The 13,208-nt window shown below is 43.6% G+C and overlaps 1 protein-coding gene across 4 annotated transcripts in view; it reads left to right on the top strand.

Moving 5' to 3' along the window:
* The window catches only part of spata6l (spermatogenesis associated 6-like), a 100,755-nt gene that overhangs the window by 66,592 nt on the left and 20,955 nt on the right, over positions 1-13,208 (top strand). For 3 of the 4 annotated variants that reach the window (XM_059969986.1, XM_059969989.1, XM_059969987.1), the window contains 2 exons: positions 2,131-2,233; positions 6,680-6,759. In XM_059969986.1, coding sequence (XP_059825969.1) covers positions 2,131-2,233; positions 6,680-6,715 — 139 coding nt within the window. In that variant the 3' untranslated portion in view covers positions 6,716-6,759. The remainder of the gene's footprint in view (positions 1-2,130; positions 2,234-6,679; positions 6,760-13,208) is intronic. The other variant, XM_059969988.1, reaches the window with a different exon arrangement.

Genomic DNA, 13,208 nt, shown 5'->3' with positions numbered 1-13,208 from the left:
GGACTCTGATCAGACCCCTCTTGGAGTACTGTGTTCAGTTCTAGTCATTTCATTATAGAAAGGATGTGGATACTATAGAGCGAGTGCAGTGGAGATTTACAAGGATGTTGCCTGGATTAGGGAGCATGCCTAATGAGAATAGGATGAGTGAACTTGGCCTTTTCTCCTTGGAATGACAGAGGACGAGAGGTGACCTGATAGAATCAGAATAAGAATCAGAATCAGGTTTATTATCACTGGCATGTGATGTAAAATTTGTTAACTTAGCAGCAGTAGTTCAATGCAATACATAATCTAGCAGAAAGAGAGAAAAAATAATAATAATAAATAAAATAAAATGTAATAACAAATAAACAAGTAAATCAATTACGTATATTGAATAGATGATTAAAAAATGTGCAAAAATAGAAATACTGTAGATTTAAAAAGTAAGGTAGTGTCCAAAGCTTCTAAGTCCATTCAGGAATCGGATGGCAGAGGGGAAGAAGCTGTTCCTGAATCACTGAGTGTGTGCCTTTAGGATTCTGTATCTCCTACCTGAAGGTAACAGTGAGAAAAGGGCATGCCCTGGGTGCTGGAGGCCTTTAATAATGGACGCTGCCTTTCTGAGACACCGCTCCCTAAAGGTGTCCTGGTACTTTGTAGGCTAGTGCTCAAGATGGAGCTGACTAGATTTACAAACTTCTGCAGCTTCTTTCAGTCCTGTGCAGTAGACCCTCCATACCAGACAGTGATGCAACCTGTCAGAATGCTCTCCATGGTACAACTTTAGAAGTTTTTGAGTGTATTTATTGACATGCCAAATCGCTTCAAACTCCTAATAAAGTATACCCGCTATCTTGCCTTCTTCGTGACTACGTCAATGTGTTGGGACCAGGTTAGATCCTCAGAGAACTTGACACCCAGGAACTTGAAGCTGCTCTCTCTCTCCACTCATGTGGATAGCCAGAGGCTTTTTCCCAGGGCTGAAATGGCTAACACAAGGGGGCAAAGTTTTAAGGTGCTTGGAAGTAGGGTCAAGGGGGATGTCAGAGGTAAGTTTTTCATGCAGAGAGTGGTGGGTGTGTGGAATGCATGCCAACGAAGGTGGTAGAGGAAGATACATTAAGGTCTTTTAAGAGACTCTTAGATAGGTAAATTGAACTTAGAAAAATAGAAGGCTATCCAGTAGGGAGGTTCTAGGCAGCTTCTAGAGTATGTTACATGGTCAGCACAATATTGTGGGCCGTGGGACCTGTAATATGCTGTAAATTTTCTGTTTTCTATGTTTCTATATTTTCTATCAATTAACTTTTACTGCTTACTGGATATCATGCAAAAGAATGTCAGACACCTTTGTGTTTCCTAGTTAGAATCACACTAGCGTTTTCAAGCATTACAGTAGTATTAATTTGAATTCGAGATATAGACTAATTTAAATTGTATGAGATAATGTTAAGTGTATACTATTTACACAAAGTACTGTAATCCTCTGATGAATTCCCTAATAGTCCTATCTCAGAACTAAATTAAGAGTATATAAAAGCAAGAAAATAAAGTTTAGAACAAAAATGGGGTAGGAACTACTTGTTTCATTTTTGTTTGAAATACTTTTTGCTTGATGAAATAATGGGAGTGGCAAGATGAAGCACATCAAAATTCACACCATTACTTTCAATTAATTACTTTGAAATTGATAATGGGGTAAAGGGGACTTAAGCTAATTATTCTTAATTTGTTATCACCAGATCCTTCAATATTGTTCAAAAGAGATTTGGTAGGGATCTGGTGTGATATATTTAAACAGACAATACGAGGGATTCCCTGTACTTGTAAAGTATTCTGAGTCCCACAGCAAAAATAGTTACAATCCATTTTTCCTGTATATTAGATATACATGAGGTGCCACTCTATATTTATATATCTGTAGTTTTATTTATGACTCATCTTCCCATTGGGCATGGTTCTCTTCTGCAAACAGTGGTAGGGAAGGGTGAATTTACTGGGAAATTACTACTGAATAAATTCAAACATTGCCAAGAAAAAATGTATGTTGTATTCTTAGATAAGATGCTTTCTTTATCTTTATGACCAGTGATGATATGATTCTCTTGAAAAGTAATTGTTTTGAATTTATCTTTCTTTGTCAAGTAGGTTTTATTTTGATCCAGTTGGCCATCCTGCATGGGACAGAATCCATGAACGAGTACAAAATCTTTTGGCTAGTATTGATGCACAGGAAAAGGCCACAGCTGTAAGTATCATTGGTTGGCTGTGAGAGTTAGGAAACCTAAATTTAATGGTTTATTCACATCTTGAAACAGCATGTTCATTAATGTTAGAGAAACATATATAAAATATACCAAATATAATATAATATAATAAAATATACAAATATCGTCCAGCTGCAGCTCCTATCAGCCTGAGTTAGGGAGTTGGAGCGGGAGCTGGATGAACTACGGATCATTCGGGAGGCAGAGGCAGAGATAGATAGGAGTTATCAGGAGGTAGTCACACCAAAAATCCAAGAAGTAGACAGATGGGTGACGGTCCAGAGAGGCAGGGGGAGCAGGGAGAGAGAGCAGAGCATCCCTGCGGCCATTCCCATTAACAATAAGTATACCGTACTGGATACTGTTGATGGGGATGACCTATCAGGAATGAGTTGTAGTGGTCCTGCCTCTGGCACAGAGGTTGAACCCTCAACTAGAAAGGGGAGGAGGGAAGAGAAGAGAGCGATAGTTTTAGGGGATTCTGTAGTCAGGGGGGCAGATAGGAGATTTTGTGGGGCAGATCGGGAGTCTCGGATGGTATGTTGCCTCCCTGGTGCCAGGGTCCGGGACATCTCAGATCGGGTGCAGACTATTCTTGAGAACGAGGGCATGAACCCAGATGTAGTGGTCCATGTAGGGACCAACGATGTAGGTAAGGTGAGCGAGGGGGTCCTGCTTAGAGAGTTCAGGGAGTTAGGAGGGAAGCTGAAAGGCAGGACCTCCAGGGTGACAATCTCGGGATTGCTACCTGTGCCACGTGCGAGTGAGGCGAAGAATAGAATGATTATGCACATTAATACAAGGCTGACAGCATGGTGCAGGAAGGAAGGGTTCAGGTTTTTGGATAATTGGTCTTTGTTCCAGGGACATTGGGATCTGTTTCGAAGGGACGGTCTACATCTGAACTGGAGGGGTACTAACATTCTTGCAGGAATGTTTGCCAGTGCTGCTCGGGGGGGTTTAAACTAGATGTGCAGGGGGCAGGGATCCAGATTACGAGAGAAGATGATATGATGAAGGATAAGGGACAGATGGGGAATACACGTTTCCCAAATATTAATTGTGTAAAGGAGAAAGGTGAGACAGAACATGTGTTGGAAAAGTTACATGTACAGAGGGTTGGTCAGAAGGGGCATGGGGTTAAATGTGTAGAAGGTTTGGGTGATCTTGAGAAGGTCATCAAAATTCAAGGTGCAATTAGCCCGATGGAAGTTCAAGGAGCTGGGTTAGGTACAATAGACAGTGTTTTAAGCAAAGAGAGGAGGAATGGGCTAAGAATTCTATACTTGAATGCGCGTAGTGTCAGAAATAAGACAGATGAGCTTGAAGCTCAGATGAAAATGGGGAACTACGATATTGTTGGGATAACGGAGACATGGCTGCAAGGGGATCAGACCTGGGAATTGAGTGTACCAGGGTATACGTGCTATCATAGAGACAGAAATATGGGAAGAGGGGGTGGGGTGGCCCTGTTGGTGAGGAATGAGATTCAGTCTTTAGCAAGAGGTGACTTGGGAACAGGGGAAGTAGAGTCTGTGTGGATTGAGCTGAGGAACAGTAAGGGTAAAAAGACCCTAATGGGTGTTGTGTACAGACCCCCAAACAGTAGCGTGGATATTGGGTACAAGTTGATTAGGGAGTTAACATTGGCATGTGCTAAAGGTAATGCAGTCGTTATGGGAGATTTCAACATGCAGGTGAACTGGGAGAATCAGGTAGGTGCTGGACCCCAGGATAGGGAGTTTGTGGAGTGTCGTAAGGGATGTATTTTTGGAACAGCTTGTGCTTGAGCCAACCAGGAACGAGGCTATTTTGGACTTGGTGATGTGTAATGAACAGGAATTGATAAGTGATCTTGAAGTAAAGGAGCCATTAGGAAGTAGTGATCATAACATGATAAGTTTTTATCTACAATTTGAGAGGGATAAGGGCAGATCAGAGGTGTCAGTGTTGCAATTAAATAAAGGAGACTACGGAGCCATGAGGGAAGAGCTGGCCAAAGTTAAATGGGCGGATGCCCTGGCAGGAAAGACAGTAGATCAGCAGTGGCAGTTATTCTTGGGGATAATACAAAAGATGCAAAAGCAGTTCATTCCAATGAGAAGGAAGGATTCAAAGAGGGGGAAGGGGCCACAGCGGTTGACAAAGGAAGTCAGAGATTATATAGCATTAAAGAAAAAGAAGTATGACAGGGCTAAGATGAGTGGGAATACAGATGATTGGGAAAGTTTTAAGGAACAGCAGATCTTAACTAAAAAGCAATACGGAGAGAAAAAATCAGGTATGAGCTCAGTCTAGCCAGGAATATAAAAGGGGATAGCAAAAGCTTTTTAGCTATGTGAAGAGAAAGAAGATAGTTAAGAACAATGTTGGCCCCTTGAAGAATGAATTGGGAGAAATTGTTATGGGAAACAGGGAAATGGTAACAGAATTTAATGCGTACTTTAGATCTGTCTTCACCAGGGAGGACACAAGCAATCTCCCAGATGTATGGATGGGCCAGGGTCATAAGATATCAGAGGAATTGAGACAGATTGACATCAGGAAAGAAACTGTGATGAGTAGACTGGTAGGACTAAAGGCTAATAAATCCCCAGGTCCAGATGGTCTGCATCCGAGGGTTCTAAAAGAGGTGGCTCAGGAAATTGCGGATGCATTGGTAATCATTTTCCAATGTTCCTTAGATTCAGGATCAGTTCCTGAAGATTGGAGAGTGGCTAATGTTATCCCACTTTTCAAGAAGGGAGGGAAGGAGAAAACAGAGAACTATCGCCCTGTTAGCCTAACGTCAGTCGTGGGGAAGATGCTTGAGTCCATTATTAAGGACGAAATAGTGGCACATCTTGATGGCAGTAATAGGATTAGGCCGAGCCAGTATGGATTTACCAAGGGCAAATCATGCTTGACTAATCTGTTGGAGTTTTTTGAGGGTGTAACAGGGATGTTAGACGAGGGTAAGCCAGTGGATGTTGTGTACCTAGATTTTCAGAAGGCATTCGATAAAGTGCCACATAGGAGATTGGTGAGTAAAATCAGAGCTCATGGCATTGGGGGCAGGGTCTCAACATGGATAGAAAACTGGTTGGCAGATAGAAAGCAAAGGGTAGCAGTGAATGGGTGTTTCTCGGACTGGCTGGAGGTGACTAGTGAGGTACCACAGGACTCTGTATTGGGACCACAGCTCTTTACGATTTATGTCAACAATTTAGATGAGGGCATTGAAAACTATATCAGCAAGTTTGCTGACGATACTAAACTGGGTGGCAGTGTGACATGCGAAGAGGACGTTAGGAGAATACAGGGAGACTTGGATAGGCTAGGTGAGTGGGCAGATACTTGGCAGATGTGATTCAATGTGAATAAATGTGAAGTTATCCACTTTGGAAGCAGGAACAAGAGGGCAGAGTATTGTCTGAATGGTGTAGAGTTAGGTAAGGGAGAAATGCAAAGAGACCTAGGAGTCCTAGTTCATCAGTCAATGAAGGTGAATGAGCAAGTGCAACAGGCAGTGAAGAGGGCAAGTGGAATGTTGGCCTTTGTTACAAGGGGAATTGAGTACAAGAGCAAGGATGTCCTTTTGCATTTGTACAGGGCCCTGGTGAGACCACACCTGGAAAATTGTGTACAGTTTTGGTCTCCAGGTTTAAGGAAGGACATTCTGGCAATTGAGGAAGTGCAGCATAGATTCACTAGGTTGATTCCTGGGATGGCAGGGCTGTCTTACGCAGAGAGATTGGAGAGATTGGGCTTGTACACACTGGAATTGAGGAGATTGAAAGGGGATCTGATTGAAACATTTAAGATAATTAAAGGATTTGATAGGATTGAGGCAGGAAATATGTTCCAGATGTTGGGAGAGTCCAGTACCAGAGGGCATGGATTGAGAATAAGAGGTCAGTTATTTAAAACAGAGTTGAGGAAGAGCTTCTTCTCCCAGAGAGTTGTGGAGGTGTGGAATGCACTGCCTCGGAAGACGGTGGAGGCCAGTTCTCTGGATGCTTTCAAGAAGGAGCTAGATAGATATCTGATGGATAGGGGAATCAAGGGATATGGGGACAAGGCAGGGACCGGGTATTGATAGTGAATGATCAGCCATGATCTCAGAATGGCGGTGCAGACTCGAGGGGCCGAATGGTCTACTTCTGCACCTATTGTCTATTGTCTATTGTCTAAATATAGATTTATGATAAATTGTAAAAGAAAATAATTTAAGAATAATCAATTAAGCATTACGTTTATCTAAGCCATGATATTTCTTATTTAATTATTAAATTCGATGAATTTTAAAAGTAGAATTGAGAAGAGATTTTGCCACAGTAGCAATAAAAAGTAAATGATTCTCACCTAATAATTATAAAAAATCTGCAGGAATTGAGATCTTTTTTAGTGCAGGGTCCTAATGATTTTGAAATTGATCTGACCCTTAGAAGAAAGTTAGTTTCACCTGCTCACCATGTACATAACAAGACAAGTGAGAAAAAGAAGCAGCAAATGCTATTAAAGACTGGTAAGTTTCCAATAATATTTTTGATCTAATCTGTGATATAAAATGCAGAGGATAAAACAGTGAGTAAAATGGCAGATGTAATATTCTCACTCACATTTTCCAAGCTTAATGTATTTTTGGCTATAACCATCTTCATATAGTGCTCACTGAGAATTCCTAAACTGTGATAACTTGATGATGGAAGTAAAACAGCTGAAGTATTTATTGCATAGTGCTTAAGCGGGCAAATAAAATGAAATGCAATAGCAGGAATGAGGCAATCAGAAAAACGCAACTATTGGTCAGAGAAAACCAGCAACAGGTTATGCTGAGGGACTATTTGAGAGTCTTAGTTGTGGATAAGACCATTGCCAGAAGGTGGCAATGTTTGTCATAAAATCAAAAGATGTGATAAGAAACCCTACAAACAGATTTAGTGAAATGAAGAAAGCTAATCTTTGTGTTCAAATTCAAGGCAAAGTCTACCACAGGAAAAAATAATTTAGCATAATCGATAAAATTTTGAGTTTGTTAGGAAAAGATTGGATTCCTAATCTTTGCCAGATTGGATTCCTGCCGGAGACATTTCTACATTCTCCCCATGATCACTTGGGTTCCCTCCAGGTGCTCAGGTTTCTTCCCACATTCCAAAGATTTACATTTGGTGTTAGTGAATTATGGGAATGTTATGTTGACACTGACCGCATAGCAACACTTTAAAGCTGCCCCAGCACGATCCTCGGACTGTGTTGGTCATTGACACAAAACAGCTCCTTTTACTGTATATTTAAAAGTTTCAAAGTACATGGGACAAATATAGCTAATAAAGCTAATCATTCAAAAATAGAGACAAAAATATATCAAAGTACTTCACACCTATTCATTCTTGACCTGTTTAAGTTGACTGTTGCCACAATTGTGGTCTCAACTGCAGTGTTAAGAGTAACACACAAATTACTGGGGAAACTCAACATGTCATGTAGCATCTATGGAGTGGAATAAACAGTTCATGTTTCGGGCCAAGACCCTGATTTCCAGTAATAGCAGAATCTCTTGTCTCCAGTGTTAAGATCGTCATTATTGACACAACATTGTTGGTGTTTATTAATACTGAAGATTGCGTAGGGACTGGATAGCAATGCTGATCGAAGCTTTTGACACTTTAAGAGAGTCAAACCACCTATCCTTGGGAATCAATAACATTTCCACGATTAATTTCTTCACTATTAATACCTTGGAGTCCGCCACTCACTTGGAAGCTAACTAGGCCAGTAGCAAAAGAACAAATCAGATGTTCACTATCATTTGGTGTATCATTCACCGTCTATTACCCAAAGCCGTTCCATGGCAGTAACATTGAGTGTGACTGTGGGAGAGCACATTTTATTTGATTAAATGACCACAGCTCCAGCAGTGTGGTTGTGCCTGTAATTTGTAGAATGCCTACAAGATGTCTTTTTAGAGAAGCTTGTGGTTGAGCCCACTAGGGGGAAAGGTAATTCTGAATTGGGTGTTGTGCAATAAACCAGATTAGGGAGCTTAAGCTAAAGGAACCTTTGGGAGTCAGTGACATAATATAATAATTCTCCCTGTAGTTTGAGAGGGAAAAGATAAGGTCAGATGTATCCGTATTACTATGGAGTAAATGGAATTACAGTGGCATGAAAGAAGAGCTTGCCAAAGTTGATTGGAAGAGGTGGGAAGGGGTCACTAGTAGGAATGTCAGCAGAACAGCAATGACTGAGTTTCTGGGAGCAATTCGGAAGGCACAGAATTGATGCATCCTAAAGATAAGTAAGTATTCTGAAGGGAGGATGAGGCAACCATGGCTAACAAGTAAAGTTAAAGGCAGCATGAAAGGAAAAGGGAGGGCATATAATATAGCAGAAATTAGTGGGAAGTTAGAGGATTGGGAATCTTTTATAAACCACCAGAAGGCAACTAAAAAAGCCATAAGGAGAGAAAAATTGAAATATAAAGGTAAGCTGGCCAATTACATCAATAAGGATACCAGAAGTTTTCTCAGATATATCAAGAGTAAAAGAGAGGCGAGAGTTGATATTGGACCGCAAGAAAGTGATGATGAAGAAACAAAGAAATGGCAGATGAACTTTATAAGTTTTTGCATCAGTCTTCACCCTAGAAGACACTAGCAGTATGCTAGAAGTTCGAAAATATTAGACAGAGGTAGGTGTAATTGCTATTACTAAGGAGAAATTGCATGGGAAGCTGAAAGGTCTGAAGGTAGATAAGTCATCTGGACCAGATGGACTAAACAACAGGGATCTGAAGGAGCTAGCAGAAATGATCATTTGTAAAGATCTTTCAAGAAACACTAGGTTCTGGAATGGTTCCTAAGGACTGGAAAATTGAAAATGTAACTCCACTCTTTATAAAAGGAGCAAGGCAAAAGAAAGGAAATTTTAGACCAGTTAGCCTGACTTCAGTGGTTGGCGGGATACAAAAAGTGGGAATAAAGGGGGCCTTTTTCAGGTTGGCTGCCAGTGACTAGCGATATTCCACAAGTGTTGGTATTGGGACTGCTTCTTCTCATGTTATATGTCAATGATTTGTTTGACGGAACTGATGGCTTTGTGGCCAAGTCTGCAGATGTGAAGAAAGGTGGATGGGCAAGCAGAGTTGAGGAAGCATGGAATCTCCAGAAGGACTTAAACAGACTGGGAAAATGGGCAAAGAAGTGGCTGATGGAATATTGTGTATGGATATGTATGATCATGTGCTTTGGTAGAAGGAATAAAAGCATAGATTACTTTCTAAATGGGGAGAAAATTATAAAATCAGAAGTGCAAAGGGACTTGGGAGTCTTTGTGCAGGATTCTGTATGGGTTAACTTACAGGTTGAGTCAGTGGCAAGGAAGGTAAATGCAATGCTGGCATCCATTTGGAGAGGGCTAGAATATGAGCAAGGATGTACTGCTGAGGTTATAAGGCATTGCCAGACCGCACCTGGAGTATTGTGAGCAGTCTCAAGTCCCTTATCTATGAAAAGGTGTGTTGGCCTTGGAGAGGTTCCAGAGGAGATTCACAAGGACTACTCCAAGAATGGAAGGGTTAAGAGCCTCGCTGGAGTTTAGAAGAACAGGGAGGATCTTATTGAAACCTACTGAATATTGAAAGGCCTAGACAGAGTGAATGCAGAAAGGATGTTTCCAATAATGGGGTAGTCTAGTGTAACACGCTATAATGTTTCACTGCTAAGGCTAATGTAAAGGCTTCTATGTAATGTTCCACTGTAATGTTCTATGTAATGGTTTCCCTGTAGCAGCAATGTTTGGGTTATGACTAGAGATAAACTGGACTTTGGAATTAAGTGGCGATCCAATGGGAGAAATGTTGTTCTTTCTTGTGTGTCTGGAAGCCGGGTTTTTCACGGTCTTGTCGAGGAGAGATGAAGAGGGAGGATGCGTGTGGAGAGAGCTGGTAGACCACCAGATGGAGTGGACTGAGATCTGAGGGTCCGAAGGTCAGCGACATTCGGAGGAGATCTATGGTGGAAGAATAACTACTGAGTGAGCTCTGATGGGAACTTGGACTTTGACTTGGGCCCTCTTTTTGTTTATTTTCATTACTAACCCTATATTCAGATTAAGATTCATGGTGTACTGTCTGATATTTTGCGTTGTGGGTTTGTAACTGAGGGTAGATTACACAGTATCCACACAAACATGATTTCCCAGTATGGTGGGGCTGAAGGCTGATTGCCCTAGACGAACATGAGCTGGGTGAGCCTGAGGGTTACAATTGTGGGGGCTATGTCCTGGATTGATTCCATTGGATGCTGTGTTATTGCCCTGTTTAAATCTGTGCTGGTATGGATGCTGCTGGGGTGGAATGCTGGGGTGCTTCTGTGGGATTGCCGGTGATTAATGTGTGCATGTTGAGTCGGATAGATTTGGTACCTCGGATGAATTGTTAATTTGATTTTTGAGTATGCTTAAAGCTGTTGGCAAAGTTGAAATCATAGCGCAGAAGTTTGATAAAATGGTGGGGTCAGATCTTGTTTTAGTTCAGACTAGCGCTGACATAACGGCGGTGAGACTACCAGCATCTGTCAGTGCCCCTGGTGAGGCGGGGCCATGGCCTGTCCATACTATCAGGGAGAAGGAGAAAGGAGCCCAGCAGGCGGGGTCACAAGCTGAGTTGCCCGCAGTTGGGGGGGGGGGGGAACGGAGATTTTATCTCTGAGGAGTGGGGGGAAAGAGTGGTCGGATGTGGAAAGTTTAATTAGTCCCCGTCCTCCAGTGAAAAGTGAGGGGTTGGAGTTGCCATCAGCCCTTACCTCCCTAGCAAACAAGTGGCCCAGTGCACAGGCGGCAGGTCTCTGCCAGAAGCTAAGAATGTCCTCTGGATAACGCCCATCCCCGAGGGGGAAGAGGAGTATGAGACATGGGTGGAGCAGACCTCTCAGTTGTTAGGTGAGTGGCAGTGGTCTGATGACGAAAAATGACAGAGACTGGTTGAAAGTTTGAGGGGGTCAGCGGCTGATGTAGTAAGAGGCTTGACAGTTACCCAACCCTCTGCTCCCCTTGCTGAGTATCTCGACACATTAGAGCATGCTTTTGGTACAACAGGGAGCCCACTGGAGCTCATGGGGTGGGGGGGGGGGTGTTTCAAAACATGCGTTAGGAGAAGGGAAGGGGGGAGAAGCTTTCTGCGTATCTTTTTTGGTTAGAGAGGCAGCTAAATTGTTTGCGGTGCTGGGGGGTCATTCAAGCGGCTGAGAGGGATAAGTTAAGGATGGACCAGATAGCCAAGGGCACCCAGTCCCATGACATGATAGCTTGGGGTCTCTGGCAGTCCCGGAAAACACACTCCCCTCCCTCACTTGTTCAGCTGATCAGAGAGGTGCAGGAGGACTCCGTCAGCAGGGTACAGTCCTCAGTAGTCCCTTGAGGTGAAGTGACCGCGGCCAGCCCAACCCGGGAAATGGTAAAGGAGATGGTGGCAGAGCTGAGAACTGAGATGTCCTGGGTGTTAACAGCAGGTGTGGACTGGTAGAGAGAGGGCCCCCGTAAGGGGACGGACTACATAGAGGGCTGCGGGTGGCCAGGGTTCTGTGAGAAGAGGGGCGGCCGGTAGCATGTGCTATAACTGTGGGGAAGAGGGACACTTCTAGCGGGAATGTGAGCAGCAGGAAGCCCATCGGAGAGTGGGTCCACGGGTGTCTAAGCAGGGAGAGATGTCGGGAAACTGAGAGGAGACCCAGTGAGAGAATGGCCTGGTATCTCTGGGGGAATACGTTTCTGGCAACGTACCAAGGAAATCCCAAAAGCAAAAGACCCTATTCCTGAAGGCTCAGTGGGACCACAGTCCAGTGTGTCGCTACGGATAGAAGGAATATACACTAAAGCCATACTTGACACCGGGTTGCAGGTCATGTTACTGTACCATTCATTTTACAACCGGTATCTAAAGCATTTACCCTTGACACCATTCACTGCACTGAAGATTTGGGATATCAGTGCTGGTGATTATCCATACGACGGTTATTTGTCAGTGAAACTGGAGTTCTCAGAGGCCGATGTGGGAGTGTCTGAGGTTCTTGATACATTGGCACTGGTTTGTCTGGACCCTGTTGAGAAGGATGGCTTTTCAATTCTGGTGGGGACCAACACGCTTCTTGTGGGGAGGCTCATGGGGGCCTGCAAGGAGAAGGTGGGTGAGAGCTTTTTTGGAACATTGTGCACCTGGTGTTTCGAGCTGCTTTTGAGGAAGCGCGTGGCAGCATTGGGCCGGATACTGAATTTAAACGAGGGACTGCGTGGTTCACACATTCAAAGCCAATGGTGGTACAGCCCTGGGAAGTAGCGAGAGTGATGGGGACCCCTGAATTTCCCTGAGTGCCTGAGGGCGAAAACCCTGTTAGTGGGCACATCAGAAGACCATGAGGGGGAGTCAGGATTTCCGACTGGGGTACTGGTGAGGCCCGAATTGTAGAAGCCCTCGGTTGTACAGGTGAGCGAGATGGCAGTGATCATCAGGAACACTACAAAAAGGGAGGTCACCTTCAAGCGGGGGATGCCTCTGGCGCATTTGTTCCCGGTGACAGTAATGTCTAGTGTCCCTGTAAAGCAGGCCGGGGAGAAACTATTGGTTAAGGGGGAAAAGTTGACTGCTGAGTCATTCAACTTTGGGGACTCCCCAGTGCCGCCGGGTTGGAAAAGGAGGCTGGTAGAGAGGATGTTGTAATTGATAGGTGTCTTTTCCATTGGCGATTTTGATGTGGGTTGTTCCAAGAGCACTCGTCACACTATCCAGCTGACCGAGGACACCCCGTTTAGAGAGAGGTCACGACGACTGGCCCGGAATGAAGTCGGAGATTGAAAAATACGGCAAGTCATGCATTCGCTGCATACGGCAGAAGACACTGCCTACGTGGGCAGCTCCTTTGTCCCACTTGCAGAGTGTAGGGCCCCTGGACCTTGTGTGTATGGATTTCCTGTCCATAG

Source organism: Hypanus sabinus, chromosome 5 (genome assembly GCF_030144855.1).
Source record: "Hypanus sabinus isolate sHypSab1 chromosome 5, sHypSab1.hap1, whole genome shotgun sequence".
NCBI lineage: Eukaryota > Metazoa > Chordata > Chondrichthyes > Myliobatiformes > Dasyatidae > Hypanus > Hypanus sabinus.
Note: the sequence above shows the minus strand (reverse complement) of the source record. Positions and strands in the feature narration are given on the sequence as shown.